Raw genomic sequence first — 23,019 nt, 5'->3', positions numbered from 1 at the left:
TCTTGAGATGCTGTCAGACGCCCAGTTTCAGCCATTCTCTCGGGCAGTGCATCCAGGCTCTGTTTTACTGTTTTACCTTGAATTCATGCAGTATAATTATTGGTCTGTAAGGCTGACAGGCTGTAGTGGGGAAAAACAAATAACGTTATTTACATTCTAACTCTGTATTGTTCTCCTCAGTCTGGTGGCGAGATTGTCGCAGATTCCTCCAACTGCTGTCGACATTGTACCTGTAAGCAAAATATCATTTTCAGTAATAATCATTCAACACAAGCTGGTTACCATTTGTCCCTTCAGTCTGCTCCATCCTTTGGAAGAGGTCGTTAATCCCCTCTTGTTCTGTCCTGACACCCTTTCAGTGTATACATCCATTCCTTTTCAATCATTAATTGTAAATCTGCAGATCCTTGGCTGAGAAATCCATTGGCAGTTTGCTAACAAACATTTTGAATCACTGCTGCAAGATTCTTCAGAGTCGTGTATAAAACAGAAATGAACAGCAATACCTTAACATACACACACACGCACTTTCACTCTCACTTACACTCTCTCTCTCACACACACACACACACACACACACACACACACACACACACACACACACACACACACACACACACACACACACACACACACACATACATATATATATATATGTAGTGGCATGCAAAAGTTTGGGCACCCCTGGCCCAAATTTCTGTTTCTATGAATAGTTAAGTGAGTAGGGGATGAACTGATCTCCAAAAGTCATAAAGTTAAAGAAACATTATTTTCAACATTTTAAGCAAGTTTTTGTTTGTTTTATACAATCTTAGAGTGAAAAAAGGGAAACGAGCACTATGCAAAAGTTTGGGCACCCCGAGCTTTGAGTTCTCAGATAGCTTTTACCAAGTTCTCAGTCCTTAATTAGCTTGTTAGGGCTATGGCTTGTTCACAGTCATCGTTAGGAAAGGCCAGTGATGCAAATTTCAAAGCTTTATAAATACCCTGACTCCTCAAACCTTGTCCCAACAATCAGCAGCCATGGGCTCCTCTAAGCAGCTGCCTAGCACTCTGAAAATTAAAATAAATGATGCCCAAAAAGCAGGAGAAGGTTATAAGAAGATAGCAAAGCATTTTCAGGTAGCTGTTTCCTCATTTCGGAAAGTAATTAAGAAATGGCAGTTAACTGGAACGGTGGAGGTCAAGTTGAGGTCTGGAAAACCAAGAAAACTTTCTGAGAGAACTGCTCATAGGATTGCTAGAAAGGCAAATCAAAACCCCAGTTTGACTGCAAAAGACCTTCAGGAAGATTTAGCAGACTCTGGAGTGGTGGTGCACTGTTCTACTGTGCAGTGACACCTGCACAAATATGACCTTCATGGAAGAGTCATCAGAAGAAAATCTTTCCTGCATCCTCAGCACAAAATTCAGCATCAGAAGTTTGCAAAGGAACATCTAAACAAGCCTGATACATTTTGGAAACAAGTCCTATGGACTGATGAAGTTAAAATAGAATTTTTTGGCCGCAATGAGCAAAGGTATATTTGAAGAAAAAAGGGTTCTGAGTTTCATGAAAAGAACACTTCTCCAACTGTTAAGCACGGGGGTGGATCGATCATGCTTTGGGCTTGTGTTGCAGCCAGTGGCACGGGGAACATTTCACTGGTAGAGGGAAGAATGAATTCAATTCAGTACCAGCAAATTCTGGAAACAAACATCACATCATCTGTAAAACAGCTGAAGATGAAAAGAGGATGGCTTCTACAACAAGATAATGATCCTAAACACACCTCAAAATCCACAATGGACTACCCCAGGAGGTGCAAGCTGAAGGTTTTGCCATGGCCCTCACAGTCCCCGACCTAAACATCATCGAAAATCTGTGGATAGACCTCAACAGAGCAGTGCATGCGAGACGGCCCAAGAATCTCACAGAACTAGAAGCATTTTGCAAGGAAGAATGGGTAAAAATCCCCCAAACAGGAACTGAAAGACTCTTAGCTGGCTACAGAAAGCGTTTACAAGCTGTGATACTTGCCAAAGGGGGTGTTACTAAGTACTGACCATGCAGGGTGCCCAAACTTTTGCTTCCGACCCTTTTCCTTTTTTGTTATTTTGAAACTGTAAAAGATGGAAATAAAAAAGTAATCTTGCTTAAAATGTTAAAGAAATGTGTCATCTTTAACTTTATGCCTTTTGGAAATCAGGTCATCTTTTATTCGCTTAGCTATTCACAGTAACAAAAACTTTGACCAGGGGTGCCCAAACTTATTCATGCCACTGTAGGTAACTACTAATTCACAGGTTGCAGCTGTGTGAGAGTTGTATAAAGTGTGACACCAGGCTGCTAGGAGGTCGGGGTGAGAGTGAACACGATTCCTGTTTGGTCAGGAGAGTCCTAGGGTTAAGTCACACAGCACAGGTGTTTTGGCCATTCCTCTATGCTGACCATCAATCACAAATCCATACCATTCCCATTAACCTTTCCTGATGCCGTCCATCCCTGTGTCTCCAAAGATGCTTTTTGACCCATTAGGTTCCTCCAGAGCTTAGATTGAACCAAATTTTGTTCAGTAACATAGAATGTAGAACATAGAAATCTACAGCACATTACAGGTCCTTCGGCCCACAATGTTGTGCTGACCATGTAACCTACTCCAGAAAGTGCCTACAATTTCCCTAGCCCATAGCCCTCCATGTACCTATCAATGAGGTTCTTAAAATACCCTAATGTATCCGCTTCCACCACTGCCGTCGCAGCCCATTCCATCCACCCAACACCCTCTGTGTGGAAAAACTTACCCCTGACATCCCCTCAGTACCTACTTCAAAGCACCTTAAAGCTATGCCCCCTCGCATTAGCCATTTCAGCCCTGGGAAAAAGCCTCTGACTATCCACACGATCAATGCCTCTCATCATCTTGTACACCTCTATCAGCTGACCTCTCATCCTCCGTCACTCCAAGGAGAAAAGACCGAGTTTACTCAATCTATTCTCATAAGGCATGCTCCCCAATCCAGGCAACATCCTTGTAAATCTCCTCTGCACCCTTTCTATGGCTTCCACATCCTTCCTGCAGCGAGGTGACCAGAAATGAGCCCAGTACTCCAAGTGGGGTCTGTCTGACGAGGGTTCTATATAGCTGCAACATTACTTCACGGCTCCTAAATTCAATACCACGATTGATGAAGGCCAATTCACCATATGCCTTCTTAACCACAGTCTCAACCTGCACAGCTGCTTTGAGTGTCCCATTGGCACGGACCCCAAGATCCCTCTGATCCTCCACACTGCCAAGAGTCTTAACATTTATATTATATTCTGTCTTCAAATTGGACCTACCAAACTGAACCACCTCACAATTATCTGGATTGGACTCCATCTGCCTCTTCTCAGCCCAGTTTTGCATCCTATCAATATCCCGCTGTAACCTCTGACAGCCCTCCACACTCTCCACAACACCTCCAACCTTTGTGTCATCAGCAAATTTACTAACCCATCCCTCCACTTCCTCATTCAGGTCATTTATAAAAATCACAAAGAGAAGGAGTCCCAGAACAGGTCCCTGAGGCACACCACTGGTCTCCGGCCTCCATACAGAATATGACCCGTCTACAACCACTCTTTGCCTTCTGTGGGCAAGCCGATTCTGGATCCACAAAGCAACGTCTCCATGGTTCCCATGCCTCCTTACTTTCTGAAGGAGCCTTGCATAGGGAACCTTATCAAATGCCTTACTGAAATCCATATACACTACATCTACTGCTTTACCTTCATCAGTGTGTTCTGTTACATTCTCAGAGAATTCAATCTGGCTTGTAAGGCACAACCTGCCCTTGACAAAGCCATGCTGACTATCCCTAATCAGATTATGTTTCTCCAAATGCTCATAAATTCTGCCTCTCAGGATCTTCTCCAACAACTGGCTCACCACTGAAGTCTGACTCACTGGTTCATAATTACCTGGGTTATTGCTACTCCCTTTCTTGAACAAAGGAACATTTGCAAATACAAAGTAGTCAACATTTCGGGCCGAGATCCTTCGTCAGGACTGAAGAAGGAGGGGGCAGGGGCCCTGTAAAGAAGCTGGGGGGAGGGTGGAATGTGCCAGGTGAAAAACCAATCAGAAGAAATATCAAGGGTGGAGGAGGGGAACAACATTTGTAATCGTCCAATCCTCTGGAAACTCTCCTGTCCCTATTGATGACACAAAGATCATCGCAAGAGGCTCAACAATCTCCTCCCTCGCCTCCCACAGTAGCCTGGGGTACATCTCATCCGTTCCTGGTGACTTATCCAACTTAATTCTTTTCAAAAGCTCCAGCACATCATCTTTCTTAATGTCTATATGCTCAAGCATTTCAATCTGCTGTAAGTCATCCCCACAATTCGACCATAAGATCATAAGATATAGGAATAGAAGCAGGACATTTGGCCCATCAAGTCTGCTCCGCCATTCAATCATGGGCTGAACCAGTTCTTCCAGTCATCCCCACTCCCCTGCCTTCTCCCCATACCCTTTGAAGCCCTGGCTAATCAAGAACCCATCTATCTCTGCCTTAAATACACCCAATGACTTGGCCTTCACAGCCACTCGTGGCAACAAATTCCACAGATTTACCACTCTCTGACTAAAGTAATTTCTCTGCATCTCTGTTCTAAATGCACTTCCTTCAATCCTGAAGTCATGCCCTCTTGTCCCAGACTCCCCGACCATGGGAAATAACTTTGCCATATCTAATCTGTTACTATGAGATCCCCCCTCATTCTCCTGAACTTCAGGGAATACAGCCCAAGAGCTACCAGATGTTCCTCATACAGTAACCGTTTCATTCCTGGAATCATTCTTGTCAATTTTCTCTGAATACTCTCCAATGTCAGTATTTCCTTTCTAAAATAAGGAGCCCAAAACTGCACACAATACTCCAAGTGTGATCTCACGAGTGCCTTATAGAGCCTCAACATCACATCCCTGCTCTTATATTCTATACCTCTAGAAGTTAGTACCAACATTGCATTTGCCTTCTTCACCACCGACTCAACCTGGAGGTTAACCTTTAGGGTATCTTGCACAAGGACTCCCAAGTCCCTTTGCATCTCTGCATTTTGAATTCACTACCCATCTAAATAATAGTCTGCCCGTTTACTTCTTCCACCAAAGTGCATGACCATACACTTTTCAACATTGTGAAGTAAGTTATCCCCTTTGGTTCAAGAGCCCGATGGTTGAGGGGCAATAACTGAGTCCTAATCAGCGGTAAATTGATGCTCAATCATTGTCCTGGCCTCACTCGGCTGAGCAGCCTGTATCTCTGTTTTGACAACTCTATGTTTCTCCTTGACATCTCATCTGGCCCCTTCCTCCCAACTTCATTATCTCCTCAGGCTATCCTAATCATCTTTCTGGGCATGACCCCCATGTCCTGATCATGTTCTCAGACTCACGCCCGGATAACTCTCCTTGCATTTATCATTTACTCAAAACCCTTTCCAAACTCCACTTCCATTGGCTCCTATCCACAGCCTCCACCCTGCCCCCCAGCTTCAGCCATTTTGTTAGCCCACCATCTTAATTGGCACCACAGCACAAATTATCTGTCCCTTCCCTTGCTCAGATCCTTTCACTTTTGGTGAGGTTAGAGTAATGCAGTCTGCCATATCTCCATAGTTTCTGATGTTGGGGACTTGGAGAGAAGAGGCAATCATGTTTGTTTGCGTATGTAATGTTAATTCCGTTATGTAGGTTGCCTGGGCCTGGTGCGTAGCAAAACTGGGAAATGTCTCAACACAGTGAAGAACTTCCACACCAAAAACTTTAAATAAATTAAATTTCCTAATCTCAAGCACTGCTGTAAGAGACAAACATCGCTGTTTCAGCCCAATTTTTGAAATGCCGAGGGGATGGTGAGACTGTGAAAGTGGCACTGAAGTAAAAACTCTTACCAAAGGCGACCGACTCCTGCTCCTGTTCCTTAGATCTTCTGTTCTGTTTCCAGATCAACAGATGATTGCACAATGCAGTAAGACAATGAAGAATGTTAAACTGATGGCCGGGTCCTGCTCTGCTGAGGTAATGTACACACTCACACGGGTCCGCACTGTGCTCACTGACAGAGCATAGAACAATGCACAACATTGCCCTCTAGCTTGAATTCTTCAAATCACTGACAAATAAATAAACCGTTCAAAACTTTATAACAAGTTAATCTTCCATATTTACAAATTTTTGAAACTCATGTCCATTTACTCATGTTCTTATCGTCAGAAGCACCATGGCAACTTGTTTTTACTCAATTGGAGGTTTAGAGTGAGACAAGGTGCTTCACTGAAGCGTTAGATAAACAAAACTATGTACAGATACTAAGACAACTTGATTAAGATGAGATTTTATAAAGTTAAAACTGACAGCATTTAACCAACGTTAACCCCACCAGGCAGTTCCTGGTTACTTAAATCTCTGATCCATGTAGCGTCCTGATAAATCTCCTTTTCACCGGCTCTAAAAGCTTCCACATCCTTCCTTTCATGAGGTGACCAGAGCTGAACACAATATTGCAAGTGTAGTCTAACCAGAGGTTTAAAGAGATACAACATTACCTTGCGGCTCCTGAACTCAATCCCCTGACTAAAGAAGCCCAACAAACCAGATACCTTCTTAACCAACCCGTCAACTTGCATGGTAAATTCGAGGGACCTAAGGATCTGGACCAGAAGGTCCCCCTCTTCCTCCACACGCTGAGAATCCCAGCAATAATCTTATATTCTGCCTTCAAGTTGGACCTTGAAGAGTGTACCACTTTCATTCTTGCAGAGGAGAATACCTTTGACCCTTCATTATCTCCAACATTAAGAGGGACAATGTAAGTGTGAATATATAAGTGATATTCACTCAGCCTCATGAACCTGCTCCACCAGTAACTTCTGTCCCCACACTTTCATCTACCAAGCACAACCTTTCACCCCTCCCCCTTGATTACTGAGTTTCCATCATTGTCTGTCTTAAAGGTATTCAGAAATTCTACCCTCACTGTCCTTTACGGAGTGATTTTCAAAGGTTCACCACCCTCTGCAAGAAAACATTTTGTCTCATCTGTCATAATTGGGCAACTCTTTAATGTTAAACTGATCCCTGCTTCTGTTTCCTTCTACAAGAGGGAAAACCCTCTCCATCTCTACTTTTCAACACCCCTCAGGATCTTGTCATCTCGCCCTCTGCTAAACTCTGGTGAATATAGACCAAGCCCTTCAAAACCAACTTTCTGTCCTGGATCTGCTTTGGAGAGACTTAAAAATATTCCTATGCTTACACAGACTGCCAAAACCGATAGGGAAACTTGGTTCAAACATTGACGAAGGTGCGCGGAATGGGCTGCCAGCGACGGCTATGGGTAGCCCTAGGTAATTTCTAAAGTAAGTACATGTTCAGCACAGCTTTGTGGGCCGAAGGGCCTGTATTGTGCTGTAGGTTTTCTGTGTTTCTAGAGGTTCAGCTCTAAGTTTGTGCTCTTTAAATGCACAGGCAGTTATTGCAGTTTGTGAGGGGCGGTGTTCCTCCATCAGCTGCTACGACCCATCCTCGGAGCGCACGGCAGCACACTGCAGCTGCTGTCTACCAGATGGTGCCAAGTCTACAGAAGTCACCTTGACCTGTGCCAACGGCAAGACCCGTAGATACAGCATTACCGAACCAGGTTCCTGCCGCTGCAGGACCAGCTGCTGTACAGGGTTTGGATTCCACAACGAACCAATGCAAGAGCATTCCCAAAGCTCTTCACCCAGTGTCACAGAAAGGACGTCTCAATAACGTGGAAAGGCAGTTGTTGAAGGACAGTGTCACTGCAGCGGTGTAGATGGCTTGCCTGTAGTTTTGCATTGTATAAATCATATTTTCTGAATAAATCTCTCTCACTCTGTGTTTCTGCTATGTGGTTCTGAGCAAATGAGCATTTAGTGAAAGGCTTTGGTGCCGGATAGAATAAGTTTTTGTAAAACACATCCTAACACAGTAGGTGAGCAGTAGAAATTTACACGTCAGCATACTCAGACAAGTCTAGCATAGCTCAGGGCAGGAAGCACATCAGCTTGACCCACTTCCAGCAGATTGGGCTTTTTTACCTACCCCTTCCGTTCACCAATCATCCTGGAATCTTTTCCTGCCGCTGCCCTTTTCTTTGTGTTGGAAATCTCACTTCTCCTCTCAGTCTTGATGCAGAGTTCCGATCCAAAGCTTCAGCGATTTTTTTCCCTCTCACTGGTATTGTGTGACACACGGTTCTTCCAGCAGATTGTGGCTCTGTTTATCACCGTCTGGTTCTAAAAACACAAGTCGTCCCCTACAGTGTCTGTACACTCTGACAATCCACATTCCTGCTCGATTATGACAGATATTATCCATTTACAATCCCAAAATGCAGATGGAAACAAAAACAACTGATTTTCCTTTTGATCAGTAAGAAATGAGATATGTGAGGTTTCAAAGTTAAAAACACACATGATGTCTTTGCATATTTTATGATTGAAATAGATTGATGAAATATTTAGAGATACAACATGGTAAAAGGTGCTTCTGATCCACCTAATTATATCCGTATGACCAACTAACCTACTAACCCGTCCATCTTTCCAGTGTAGAAGGAAATCAAAGCACTCAGAGGAAACTCAGGCAGTCACGGAGAGAAGGTACAAGCTCCTTACAGACAACAGCAGGAACTGAATCCGTATCACTGATGCTGTAATCATGCTCCACTACCGTGCTGCCCCGAGACTCCCTTAGATAAATATTATATATTCTTAAAAAAGCTTTTCTTCAGTTTACCTTTCTAAAATGAAGCTGTAATGAATGAATTATTCATTCACTTTTAGTTCTGTTAATTTCTTGAAATAAATGATATGCAACAGGAAAATGCTTAACATGTTTTAAAATCAGGACGTTATCATTCCAGTGGCAAAGAATTGCTCATAGAAGTTATTCTTGAAATTGATCCAATCTAATAACCTCCAATGAGTATCAGAGAGAGAGAGTGGTAAACTATCTGTTGGATTCAAAGTTCAAGACAGAATAGTGGAGGGCTGTATCTCTGGCTGGTGTTCCTTGCCAAGACCTCTGTTGTTCGTGATGCAAATGATTTGGATGAAGATGTAGGTGGACTTATGACTTTGAATATGACACCAAGAATTGGTGGAGTTATGGGCAGTGAGAAACATTGTCAAAACATACAGCAAGGACATAGACCAGTTGAAAACGTAGACAGAGAGAATGGGAGATCGAGTTTGATTTGAACAGGTACAAGGAATGACACTTGGTAAGGTATCAAATAAAAGGGTAAATGGCAAAACCCTGAGGGGCTTTGATGTGCAGAGCAATAGTTTGCTGAAAATTGCAATACAAGTAGTTAAGTTGGTAAAGAAGGTATGTGTCATACTTGTCTTCATTGCCCAGGGTGCTGAGTATAAAATTCAGGAAACCATGTATAAAACTTTGATCAGACGACATTTGGAGCATGGCGCATTGTTCTGTGCAGACCTGGTGGAGATGATGCAGAAGAGGTTCACCACAATATTGCCTAGATTAGAGAGCATTAGGTGAAAGGAGAGGTTGAATAAACTTTGATTGTTTTAAGACCATAAGACATAGGAGCAGAATTAGGCCGTTTGACCAATTGAGTCTGCTCTGCCATTCAATCATGGCTGATCCCATTCTCCCCTCTTCAACCCCCACTCCCTGTAACCTTTGATGCTGTGTCCAATCAAGAAGCTATCAGTCACTGCCTTAAATACACCCAATGACCTGGCTGCCTGTGCTAACAAATTCCACAAATTCACTACACTCTGGCAAAAGAAATTTCTCCACATCACTATTTTAACTGGATGCCTCCCTATCCTGAGGCTGTGCCCTCTTGTCCTAGACTCTCCCACCATGGGAAACATCCCTTCCACATCTACTCTGTCTAGGCCTTTCAACATCAGAAAGGTTTCAATGAGATCCTCTCATCCTTCTGAATTCCAGTGAGTACAGACCCAGAGCCATCAAACGTTCCTCATATGATAGACCTTTCATTTTTTGACCTTTTTTGAGACTTTCTGCCCATTTAGAAAAGAATCTGCACATTTATTTCTACTACCAAAGTGCATGACAATGCATTTTCCAACATTGTATTCCATTTGCTAATATCAAAGAATTCCAATGGGTTCATCAGGCAGGATTTTCCCAGAAGGAAACCATGCTGATGTTGTACTATCTTGTCCTGTGTCACCAAGTACTCCATCACCTCATCCTTAACAATCGACTCTAACACCTTCCCAACCACTGGGGTCAGGTTAACTGGTCTATAATTTTCTTTCTGCTGCCTCCTTCCTTTCTTAATGAGTGGAGTGACATAGTCCCAGCCCTCTGGCACCATGCCAGAGTACAACGATTTTTGAAAAGTCATTGCTAATGCCTCCACAATTTCTACTGCTACTCCTTTCAGACCCCTAGGGTGCAGTTCATCTGGTCCTGGTGACTTATACCCTTAGATCTTTTAGCTTTTTGAGCACCTTCTCCCTTGGGAATCCAAGATGGTGGCGCAATGCAGTTTGCAGTAGCCACTCCAGAGCTGATATCTGTTATTTGTTAAGCGGGGTGTCGTGCACAATCCTAATCTGATGAAAAACAGACGTGGAAGCAAGGTGAAACATCTGGAAATCTCCAGGAAGGCCTTCTTCGTTGCTGCTGCTGCTGTGAGGTCCGGAACTCTGCTGAGAAGAACAGGCCCCCAGTCCTCAGGGTCGCGTCGCCAGTGGCCGATGGCGGGGACATCTTAATGCACCTGGCAGAGGATGGTGCTCATAGAGGCTGTGCCGAGGGGATGGTCGGAGGCTCAGAGGTTCGATGGACTTGGAGTCTACTGTGGTCGGGGTGCTGGGGAGCTGTCTGCGAGACTGGGTCCGACTGAGCTTTCATTGTGTGCTGCGTCTGCGAGGCTGTGTCCGGCAGCACCTTGGAAGACCATAGCGGGGTATTCCCTTCTGCCGCCTACGTGGAATGATGAGTTTATTGGGACACTGAGGACTTGTGGAAACTGTGCGGTGGTTTCTTTCGAACTTATGGTCTTTTAACATCTTTGGACTATTTTTACTGTGCCCATGGTCTTTTTTTTGTGAATTATGCTATTGTTTGCACTGTTGTAACTATTTGTTGTAACTATGTAGTTTTGTGTAGGTCTTGTAGCTTTAGTTTTTGGTTTGTTGGGTGGTAGAGTTGGTCTCCTGACTTGGTGTGTCTGGGAAATTTATCCAATTTCCCTCGGGATCAATAAAGTATGTCTGTCTGTAGTCTTGTTGTGTCTGGTGGGTTTGGAGCTCCTTTCCGGGGAATGCACTAAGACGGTAGCGTGATATTAATATGCAGCAGCCTCTCCTGACTCTGGATTGGGGATTGCCAAACGTTATGTGGATTTTCTGGTGTAGTCTGTTTTGTCGTGTGCTTTTGTGATATCATTCTGGAGGAACATTGTCTCATTTTTTAAACTGCATTGCATTTGTGGTTTCTAAATGACAATAAACTGAAACTGAACTGAACTTGTAATAGTAACTGCACCCACTTCTCTTCCTTCACACACTACAACATCTGGCACACTGCTGGTGTGTTCCACAGTGAAGACTGCAGCAAAATACTCATTTGGTTCATCTGTCATCTCCTTGTGCCCTGTTATTATTTCTCTGGTTTCATTTTCTAGTGGTTCGATATCTACTCTCATCTCTCTTTTAATTTTTACACATTTGAAAGAAGATTTACTAACCACATTTATATTGTTTGTAGCTTGCTTTCATATTTCATCTTTTCCCTCCTAAAGGTTCTTGTAGTTGTTCTCGGTAGAGTTTTAAAAGCTTCCCAATCCTCTGTCTTCCCATTAGTTTTTGCTTTGTTTGCCCTGTCTTTTGCTTTTACATTGGCTTTCACTTCCCTTATCAACCACGGTTGTACTATTTTGCCATTTGAGTATTTCTTTGTTTTTGGAATACACCGATCCTGCACCTTCCTCACTTTCCCAGAAATTCACCCCATTGCTGCTCTGCTGACATCCCTGTCAGCATCTCCTTCCAGTTTACTTTGGCCAACTGCAATTTCCCTTACTCCACTGAAATACTGCTACATCAGACTTTACTTTCTCCCTATAAAATTTCAAGTTGAACTCAATCATATTGTGTTCACTGGTTCCTAAGGGTTCCTTTACCTTCAGCTCACTAATTGTCGTCATTACACAACACCCAATCCAGCTGATCCCCTAATAGGCTCAACGACAAACTGCTCTAAAAAGCCATCTCTTAGGCATTCAACAGATTTACTCTCGAGATCTGTTTCCAAACTGATTTTCCCAATCGATCTGCATGTTAGAAACTCCCATGGCTATTGTAGCATTTTCTCTGGCGCGTCAGAGAGTGAGTTGTGACCTGATGGAATTATGTAACATTATGAGGGGACAGATAGGGTAAATAGATCATTTTCTCCCCCAGGGTGGAAATGTCAAATACTAGAGGGCATAACTTTAAAATGGTAGTGGGGTTGTGCATGTGTTTAAGGGAGATGTACCACACAAGTTATTTTTTACACAAGGACCTGTAGTTGCTTGGAATGCACTGCCAGGGAAAGCGGTGAGAGCAGATATGAGAATGTGTTTGAAAGACATTTGGGCACATAACCTGGCAGGGAATGTTGGGGCAGGCATGTGCAGGCAAATGGATGAGATTAACTCAGTACACATATGATGGGTTGCAGGGCCTGTTCCTGTGCTGTACTGTACTCTTACCCTTTCTGCTCTTTTGACAAGGTTGACCATACCATCACATCCAGGGTGATTAGTTGGGAATCCACCTTCTCCCAGATGGTCCCATGCCAGATCAGTGAAGATCTTTCACTGACCCCCTCCCACTTCCCAACTCTGCCTGACAACTCACATCATTCATGTCCCAGGGCTGAGCATTGGATCAGGTGTGAATATGGTCAAGTTTCTACGTGACGTGAAAAATAGTATTGTTGAAGGCAAGGATAGCCCTGGATTACAAAATGGTAAAGAGCAATGACAGAAAGAATTTAATCCTACTAGGTGCAAGGGAATGTATTAATATGAGAAGATATACACAATGAATGTGGGCATTAAACAATACAGGCAGTCCCTGGGATCCATTCCTGAGATTCCCTGGGATCCATTCCTGAGATCCGCTTATAAACTGAGCTTCCCCCAAGTTAGGACAACTGTTGCTGGGTTTACTGCTCTGCATGCACACAACTCTTTCCTCAGTGAATATTCACCTAACATTACCCAGAATTAAGCTAATGGAATATTTATTCTGTACAGTCAAAAAACAATTACTCTCTTGAATAATTCCTAAAGTATGTATGGGAGAATTTGTGTAGAGATGGATTTCTGTAAATCGGGTCTCCTGTAACCCAGGGCTACCTGCATCAAGAATCACAGAGATGTTGCTGTACTGCCCAAGAAGCCCCTGGAGGTGGCAGCACAGTTAAGGTGGTAAAGAGGGCATTTTGGATAATTGCCTTCAAATAAAGATTCAAGGTAAATTTATTATCAAAGTATGTGTACAGAATACGACTCTGAGATTTGTCCTCCCATGGGCAGTGCGAAAACTTCAAACACCCAATGTGGAACAAAAACACCAAATTGTGTAAATGGCAAAAAGCAACACATAGAATACCAAATATTAAAGCCGTAGTATCCTGTCTCGTTCAGCTCAGTTCTGCATGGCTAGCCAATGATGCCGCAGGGCCATTCTTCGCCAAAGCGCCCAGTCTGTTCGATCGATTACAGACATGGAAGTCACGGCACAACACAGCCGGATACCGGGTGCAGGTCAGGAAAGATGTGATTGCCTTGGAGAGAGTGTTGAGGAGATTCACCAGGGCCTTACCTGGGTTGGACCATATCAGTAATGAGGAGAGACTGGAGCACGTTTGGTTGTTTTCATTGATATAATGCACAAAATTATGTTGAGGGAGGGAGACAATGTGGAAGCTTTTCCCCCATAACAACAGTTGTCAAAAACTGTAAAAAGATAGAGAGGGGGCTGAAGAGATTATGGAGGCATCAGTAATGCACTACGGATGAGAATGTCAGTGGCATGATCAATTCAGAGACATCAAATAGAGATATCCCAAAGAGGGTGAGGCAACTCTGAATGATGAGGCAAGTCAAAGACAGATAAAAGCAAAAGAGAGGGTGTATAATAGAGAAAAAATTTGTGTGAAGTTAAAGGATTGGGAAGCTTTTCAAATCCAACTGAAGGCAACTAAAAATCTATAAGGGGGAAAAGATTAAATACGAGGTAGGCTAGCAAAAAATTCAAAGAGTATACCAAAAGATTATTCAGATATATAAAGTGTAAAACAAAGGTGAGAGTGGATATTGGACTGCTGGAAAATGATGCTGAAAAGGTCATAATGAGGGGACAAAGAAATGGTGAATAAGTCTTTTGCTTTTTCACTGTGGAAGATATTAACAGGACACCAGAAATTTGGGAGTGTCAGGAGGCAGAAGTGAGTGTGGTTGCCAAAAATAAGATAGTACTTGGGACACTGAAAGATCTGAAGGTAGCTAAGTCACCTGGACCGGATGGACTATGCCCCAGGGTTCTGAAAGAGGGGGCTGAAGAGATTATGGAGGCATCAGTAATGATCTTTCAAGAATCAATAGATTCTGGCATAGTTCCGGAGGACTGGAAAATCGTAGATGTCGGTCCTTTCCAAGTAGAGAGGAGGCAGATGATTATTGGCTGGTTAGTCTGACCTCAATGGTTGGGAAGATGTTGGAGTCCATTACAAAGGATGAGATTTTGGGATAAAACAGGCCAAAGGCCTTAGGGGGAGATGTGGCCTGACAAATCTGCTGGAATACTTTGAGGAAATAGCAGGCAAGATAGACAAAGAGTTAGTGGATTTAGATTTTCAGAAGGCCTTTGACAAGGTGCCACTCATGAGGCTGCTTAACAAGATAAGGGCCCAATTATTATGTTAAAGATACTAGCATGAATAGAGCATTGGTTGACTGGCAGAAGGCAAAGAGTGGAAATAAAGGGGACATTTTCAGGCTGACTGCTAGTGACCAGTTTAGTTCAGCAGGGGTTGGTGTTGGGACTACTTCTTTTGACGATATATACCAATGATTTGGCTGATGAAATTGATGGCTTTGTGGATCATATGAAGGTAGTTGGAGGGGCAGGTAGTGTTGAGGAGCAAGGAGTGTACAGAAGGACTTGGTCAACTCAGGACAATGGGCAAAGAAGTGGCAGCTGGAACACACTGGAGGGGAGTTTATGGTCATGCGCTTTGGCAGAAGGAATAAAGGAGCAGGCCGTTTTCAAAATGGGGTGAAAATCCACAAATCAGAAGTGCAAAGGGTCTTGGGAGTCCTCATGCAGGATTCTCTAAAGGTTAATTTGCAGGTTGAGTTGGTGGTGAGGAAGGCAAATGTAATGTTAGCATTCGTTTCCAGAGGACTAGAATATAAAAGCAAGGTTGTAACATTGAGGCTCTACAAGGCATTGGTCAGATTGTACTTGGAGTATTGTGAGCAGCTTTGGGTCCTTTATCTAAGAAAAGAAGTGTTGATATTGGTGACGGTCCAGGGAGGTTCACAAGATTGATTCAGGTATTATGTATGAGGAGTGTTTCATTGCTGTGGGCCTGTACGTGCTGGAGTTTAGAAGAATGGTGAGGGGATCTCATTGAAACCTACTGAATAATGAAAGGTCTAGATGGAATGAATGGGGGAGGTTGTTTCCTAGAACCATAGAACCATACAGCACAGTACAGGCCCTTCAGCCCTCCATGTTGTGCTGACCCATATAATCCTTAAAAAAAAAGTACTAAACCCACACTACCCCATAACCCTCCATTTTTCTTTCATCCATGTGCCTGTCCAAGAGGCTCTTAAATACCCCTAATGTTTTACCACCATCCCTGGCAAGTCATTCCAGGCACTCACAACTGTCTGTATAAAAAACTTACCCCTAATGTCTCCCCTAAACTTCCCTCCCTTAATTTTGTACATATGCCCTCTGGTGTTTGCTATTGGTGCCCTGGGAGACAGGTACTGACTATCCACCCTATCTATGCCTCTCATAATCTTGTAGACCTCTATCAAGTCCCCTCTCATTTTTCTACGCTCCAAAGAGAAAAGTCCCAGCTCTGCTAATCTTGCTTCATATGACTTGTTCTCCAATCCAGGCAACATCCTGGTAAATCTCCTCTGCACCCTCTCCATAGCTTCCACATCCTTCCTATAATGAGGTGACCAGAATTGAACACAATACTCTAAGTGCGGTCTTACCAGAGATTTGTAGAGTTGCAACATGGCCTGTTAATGAAGCCTAGCATCCCATAGGCCTTCTTAACTACCCTATCAACCTGTGCAGCGACCTTGAGGGATGAATGGATATGAACCCCAAGGTCGCTTTGTTCATCCACACTCTTAAGTAACTGACCATTAATCCTGTACTCAGTCTTCTGGTTTGTCCTTCCAAAATGCATCACCTCACACTTGTCCGGATTGAACTCCATCTGCCATTTTTCTGCCCAACTCTGCAGCCTGTCTATATCCTCTTGTAACCTTCGACAACCTGCAGCTCCACCCACAACTCCTCCAACCTTCGTGTCATCCACAAACTTACTCACCCATCCTTCCACTTCTACATCCAGGTCATTTATAAAAATCACAAATAGCAGGGGTCCCTGGACAGATCCCTGCAGTACTCCACTAGTCACCGACCTCCAGGCAGAATACTTTCCTTCCACAACTACCCTCTGCTTTCTTCCTTTAAGCCAATTTTTTATCTGAACAGCCAAGGTTCCACTTATCCCATGCCTCATGACTTTCTGGATGAGTCTCTCATGAGGGACATTGTCAAATGCTTTGCTAAGGTCCATGTAGACCACATCCATTGCCCCACCCTCATCAATTTCTTTTGTTACCTCTTCAAAAAACTCAGTCAGGCTCTTGAGGCACAATCTTCCCTTCACAAAGCCGTGTTGACTAACCATGAGTAGACTGTACTTCTCCAAATGCTCGTTAATCCTATCCTTAAGAATCCTTTCCAGTAGTTTGCATACCACTGACGTAAGACTCACCGGTCTACAGTTCCCAGGTTTCTCCCTTTTACCTTTTTTAAACAAGGGAACTACATTTGCCATTCTCCAGTCCTCCGGCACTTCCCCTGTAGCCAAAGAGGATTCAAAGATCATGGCTAATGCTCCTGCGATCTCTTCTCTCAATTCCCACAACAACCTGGGGTGTATCATATCTGGCCCTGGGGATTTATCAATTTTAATGTTTTTAAGAAGATCCAGCACTTCTTCTTCCTTAATCTCCACATTGCCCAGTTCACAGGCCTGCTCTATTTCCACCTCATCCTGATCAAGATCCTTTTCACTTGCGAATACTGAAGCACAGTATTCATTTATGACCTGACCAACCTCCTCCGCCTCCAGGCACATGTTGCCTTCTTTATCCTTTAGCGGTCCCACCTTCGTTCTTGTCATCCTCCTATTCTTCACATACGCATAGAACGCCTTGGGGTTCTCCTTAATCCTACATGCCAAGGCCTTCTCATGCCCCCTTCGAGCTCTCCTAAGTCCTTTCTTTAGCTCCTTCCTGGCTACCCTGTATTTCTCATGAGCCCCTCCTGCTTCCTGCTTCTTATATCTAACATATGCTTCCTTTTTCCTCTTGATGAGTTGCCTCACGTGTTTCGTCAGCCACGGTTCCCTTTTCCTACCATTTTTTCCTTGCCTCGGTGGGACAAACCTATCCTGAACCCAGCTCAAGTGGTCCCTAAACTTCTCCCACATTACTTCTGTGCTTTCCCCTTTGAACATCTGTTTCTAATTTACTCTCGCTAATTCCCGCCTCATCCCTTCAAAGTTAGCCCTTCCCCAGTTAAGCACTTCACTATTTCGTCTGTTTTTATCCCTTTCCAAAGCTATGCTGAAGCTAAGAGAGTTGTGGTCACTCTCACCAAAATGTTCCCCCACCAAGAGGTCTGTCACCTGACCAGGTTCATTACCCAGAACTAGATCCAGTATGGCCTCTCCTCTCATCGGCCGGTCCACATACTGTGTCAGGAATCCTTCTTGAACACACCTGACAAATTCAGCCCCATCTATCCCCCTTGCACTCAGGAGGTGCCAGTCAATGTGAGGGAAGTAGAAATCACCCATAACTACTACCCTGTATTTCCTGCACCATTCTAAAATCTGCCTGCTTATCTGCTCCTTGGTGTCCTGAGGGCTATTTGGGGGCCTATAGACTACTCCCAGCACAGTGATTGATCCCTTCCTATTTCTGACTTTCACCCAGACTGACTCCGTGGACACTCCTTCTGCAGCGTCCTCCCTTTCTATAGCAGTGATACTATCCCTGACCAGCAATGCCACCCCCCTCCTTTTCTACCTCCCATCCTATTCCTTTTAAAACACCTGAACCCCGGGACCTGCATCATCCAGTCCTGCATCGATGCACCGGGTGCAGATGTGGACGTCCGGGATGCCGGGGGACTCCAGGACCTCCCACGTCCGACACGACCACAGAAAACTGGCCTCACACACACACTACCTCCTTCAGCAATCAACAACAGCCTCACCTCGTCCTGTTACCGCCGAAGCCCACGGAGCCAAAGCCCTTTCACTCTGCTGCCTCTCACTCCGCTGCCCGCCGGATACAGCTGCCCTCTTTTTAAACCTTTCACACTCTACTGGCTGACGTCACGCGCCTGCGCAGTCTGGCCTCTCTCTTCTCCCGAGAACTCAAAATGTCTTCCTGCTGGAAGTCCTTCGGTGCTCCTGCTGCCTTCTTGTTCTGGATCCACAGTGGCTGAGCCTAGGATCAGAGGGCACAGCCTCAGAATAGAGGGACGTCCATTTACAACAGAGATGAGAAGGAATTTATTTAGCCAGAGGAAGGTGAATCTGGAGAATCCATTGCTACAGATGGCTGTTCAGACCAAGTCACTGAGTGTATTTAAAGCAGAGATTGATAGTTCCTTGATTAGTCGGTGTGTGAAAGGTTTCAGGGAGAAGAATGGGGTTCCGGGATCAGCCATGATGGAATGGCAGAGCAGACTCGATGGACTGAATGGCCTCATTCGGCTCCTATGTCTTATGGTCTTTGGACTATGGGAGGAATGAACCATTGTAATCTAGAGTCCATTACACCTGCTGCACAGAACCAGTCCCCTTAGCTCACCATGTGTATGCTCGATATCATACCCATCCATCATAAGCAACACACACAACACGCTGGAGGAACTCAGCAGGCCTGTCAGCATCCATGGAAAAGCATAGTCAGTGTTTCAGCCCAGATCCTTCATCAGGACCGAGTAAAAAGATGAGAAGTCAGGGTAAGAAGATGGCGGATGGGGAAGAAGTACAAGATAGTAGGTGATAGGTGAGACCAGGAGAAGGGGAGGGGAGAAGTAAAGAGTCAATTGATGAAAGAAACAAAGGGCTGGAGAAGAGGGAATCTGATAGGAGAGGGCAGACAGCTATGGAAGGGGAAAGAGCACCAGAGGAAGGTGATGGGCAGGAAAGGAGATAAGGTGAGAGAGGGGAATGGTGTGGTGGGGAGGCTGGGAAATCGATGTTCGTGCCGTTAGATGGAATATAAGTTGTTGCTCCTCCAGCCTGAGTGGGGCCTCATTACAACAGTAGAGGAGCCAATGGGCTGACATGCCAGAATGGGAATGGGAAGTAGAATTAAAATGAGTGGCCACTGGGAAATCGCACTTTCTCCACTGGACGGAGCGTTGGTGCTTGGTGAAGTGGTCTCCCAATCTACGCCGGGTTTCACCGATATACAGGAGGCCGCACCGGGAGCACCAGATACAGCAGATGACCCCAACAGACTCGCAGGTGAAGTGTCGCCTCACCTGGAGGGACTGTTTGGGGCCCTGAATGGTAGTGAGGGAGGAGGTGTGGCTCTGCTTGGAGGGAGATCAGTGGGGAGGGACGAGTGGACAAGGGAGTTGCGTAGGGAGCAGAAAGTGAAGGGAGGGAAAGATGCGCTTGGTGGTGGAAACCCTTTTCAGGTGGCAGAAGTTATGGAAAATTATGTGCCGGACACGGAGGTTGGGGGGGTGGGAGATGAGGACAAGAGGTGAGGTGGTGGGTGGATGAGGTGAGGGCAGTCATGCATGGAATGGAAGAGATGTGGTTCATTGGGGAGGAAGTGAAGCCCCTTTCTCTGAAGAAGGAGGACATCTCTGTTCTGGAATGAAAAGCCTCATCCTGAGACCAGACCTGCCAGAGACGGAGGAATTGAGGGAAGGGGATGGCGTTTTTACAAGTAAGAAGGTGGGAAGAGGTATAATCCAGGTAGCTCTGTAAGTCCATCAACTTCAGCAGTAGATCAGCTGTCTCCAGAGATAGAGACAGTGAGATGGATGGAGGTGTCGGAACTGGACAAGGTAAAATTGAGAGCAGGGTGGAAGTAACGGGAAAAGTTGATGAAGTGGCCGAGTTCAGATTGCATGCAGGATGCAGCACCAATGCAGTCGTTGGTGCAGGATAGTCACCAGTGTAGGCTTGGAACACTGACAAACAGGCAGGTATAGCTGGGACCCATGCAGGAGCCCCTGGCCATCCGTTTTGTTCGAAGGAAGTGGGAGAAATTCTGGAGAGTGGGGACGAGTTCTGCCAGACGGAGGAGAGTGTTGGTGTCTGGTGTCCGGAAAGGAACGGAGAGCCGTGAGGCCTTCCTGGTGGGGAATGGAGGGTTGTAGGGACCGGACATCCATAGTGAAAATAAGACAATCAGGGCCAGGGAATCTGAAATCATTGAAGAGATTGAGAGTGTGCCAAGTGTCGCAGGTGGAGGTGAGAACAGACTAAACCGGGGGGGGGGGGGGGGGGTAAACTGAATCAAGATAGGCAGATATGCGTTTGGTGAACAGGTACAAACAGAAACAATGGGTCCACCCGGACAAACAAGAGAAAATCTGCAGATGCTGGAAATCCGACATACACAAAACCCAATGGTAAACGGCCAGGTTTAAAGTCCCAGCTATCGTAAGCTCAGCATTCTCTCAGGAGTGAAGTCGCCCCGAAAGGGGAAGAGGAGTGTGAGGCCACAGAGGCTGGATGAGTGACAGAGCTCTGATGACGTACAAGACAGTGATTGGTTGAGAGCTTGAGAGGGCGGGCTGCTGCCCTAGGGAGACCCGTAAAGACACCGAACCCTTTTGCTACCTCTGCAGTTACGTGCAAGCGCTAGAAAACGCTTTTGGTGTGACTGGAAGCCCAATGGAGCTTATGACGGGGTTTCAGGACATGTTTAGAGAGAAGGGGTAAAGCTTTCTGCCTACATTTTCGACTAGAGAGGCAACTAAATTGATGGCGGTGTAGTGGGGCCATTCAAACGGGCGAGGTGAATCAGTTAAGACTGGACGAAATAGCGAAGGCGCCCCAATCCGGGACCTGATCGCTTGGGGTCTCCGACTGTCTCGTCAGACGCACCCCCTCCCTCGTTTGCTGAGCAGAGAAGTACGAGAGGAGGAGAGTGTGTTGGAGGTGCAGAGGAGGGTCTCCGTCAGCAGGGTTCTGCCCTCGGGAGTGGCCCCTGTTCTGAAGTGACCCCTGACCGCCCGTCCCCGGGGGGTGGTAAAGGAGCTCGTGGCGGAGTTGAGAACTGAGATGTCCTGGTTATTATCAGCGGGTGCGGCCGACAGGGAGTCAGACCCGGAGTGGACGGACCAAGCAGAGGGCTGTTAGTGAAGGGGTTCCGAGAGAAGGAGAGCGATCGGCATTGTCTGTGGTGAAGAAGGACACATCAGGCGGGAGTGTGGAGGATGAGAAACCCCTCGGAGAGTGAGCCCCTGGGTACCCAAGAGGAGAGACCCAGTGAGGGAACGGCTTGGCATCTCAAGGAGAACACGTTCCCAGCAATATATCAAGGAACACCCTAAAGCAAAAAACCCGATTCCTGAAGGCTCAGTGGGGCCAGGCTCCGGTGTGTCGCTACGGATAGAGGGTGTTTATGCTCGAGCCAGACTCAACACCGGCACTCGGGTTACTCTCTGGTACTGTTCATTTTACAGTTACCATGGACGCCACTCAGCGCCCTAAAGATCCCGGCTTAGTTCGGATGACTGTCTGCTTGATGGTTACTCTTTGTTGAAGCTGGAGTTTTCAGCAGCAGGTGTGGGAGTAGGTGAGGTCCTTGATACATTAGTGTTGGTTTGTCTGGACCTGGTCAAGAAGGACGAAGCTTCAGGTCTCGTGGGGACGAATACTGCGATTGTGAGGAGGCTAATGAGAGCCTGCACGGAGAAGGTTGAGAGAGCTTTCTGAAAACACTCTCCATTCACCCTGTGTTTGGAGCTGGTTTTAAGGAAGTGCATGGCCGCTCAGAGCTGGATGATGAGCATAAATGAGGGACCGTGTGGTTCATATTACAGCCTGGGGAAGTGACGAGAGTGACGGGAAATTCCCCGGAATGCCTGAGGCCGAGGTCCTCCTGGAGGGTGCTCCGGAAGACCATGAAGAGGAGTCAGGCTTCCCTGCTGGGGTACTGGTGAGGCCCAAACTGCAGAAGCCCTCGGTTGTACAGGTGAACAGGATGACAGTGATTGTCAGGGACACTTTGGAGTGGAATGTCACCCTCAGGCGGGAATGCCACTGGCGCACCTCTTCCCGGTGACACTGATGTATAGTATCCCTGTGAGACAAGCCAGGAAGAAACCCTCTCGGAAAAGGGAAGTTGACTGCCAAGTCATTTAACTTTGGGGACCCCCCCCCCCCGTACCTGGAGGTTGGAAGAAGAGGTTGTTAGATAAAATATTGAAGCTAGAAGGTGTCTTTTCTGCTGACAAGTTTGATGTGGGTTGTTCCAAGAGCATTTGCCTCAGCATCCGGGTGACAGAGGACACCCCGTTCAGAGAAAGGTGATGACGTAGGATCGAGACGTGGAAATCCAGCTGCCCCATAAAAAATCAGTAAGGTATCGTTTAAATGAAGAAAAGTTAATAAATATTTTTTGAAAACTACTTGT

General features: G+C 45.5%; 1 protein-coding gene across 1 annotated transcript in view; it reads left to right on the top strand.

Annotated features, from left to right (window-relative positions):
* LOC132396509 (otogelin-like protein) overlaps window positions 1-7,896 on the top strand; it is a 350,978-nt gene extending 343,082 nt beyond the window's left edge. Inside the window, exons 40-42 of the mRNA XM_059974091.1 lie at window positions 181-232; window positions 5,980-6,053; window positions 7,503-7,896. Of these exons, the coding sequence (XP_059830074.1) occupies window positions 181-232; window positions 5,980-6,053; window positions 7,503-7,787 (411 nt within the window). The 3' untranslated portion in view covers window positions 7,788-7,896. The remainder of the gene's footprint in view (window positions 1-180; window positions 233-5,979; window positions 6,054-7,502) is intronic.
* The last annotated feature ends 15,123 nt before the right edge of the window (window positions 7,897-23,019 follow it).

This window comes from Hypanus sabinus, chromosome 7 (assembly GCF_030144855.1).
Source record: "Hypanus sabinus isolate sHypSab1 chromosome 7, sHypSab1.hap1, whole genome shotgun sequence".
Taxonomy (NCBI): domain Eukaryota; kingdom Metazoa; phylum Chordata; class Chondrichthyes; order Myliobatiformes; family Dasyatidae; genus Hypanus; species Hypanus sabinus.
Note: the sequence above shows the minus strand (reverse complement) of the source record. Positions and strands in the feature narration are given on the sequence as shown.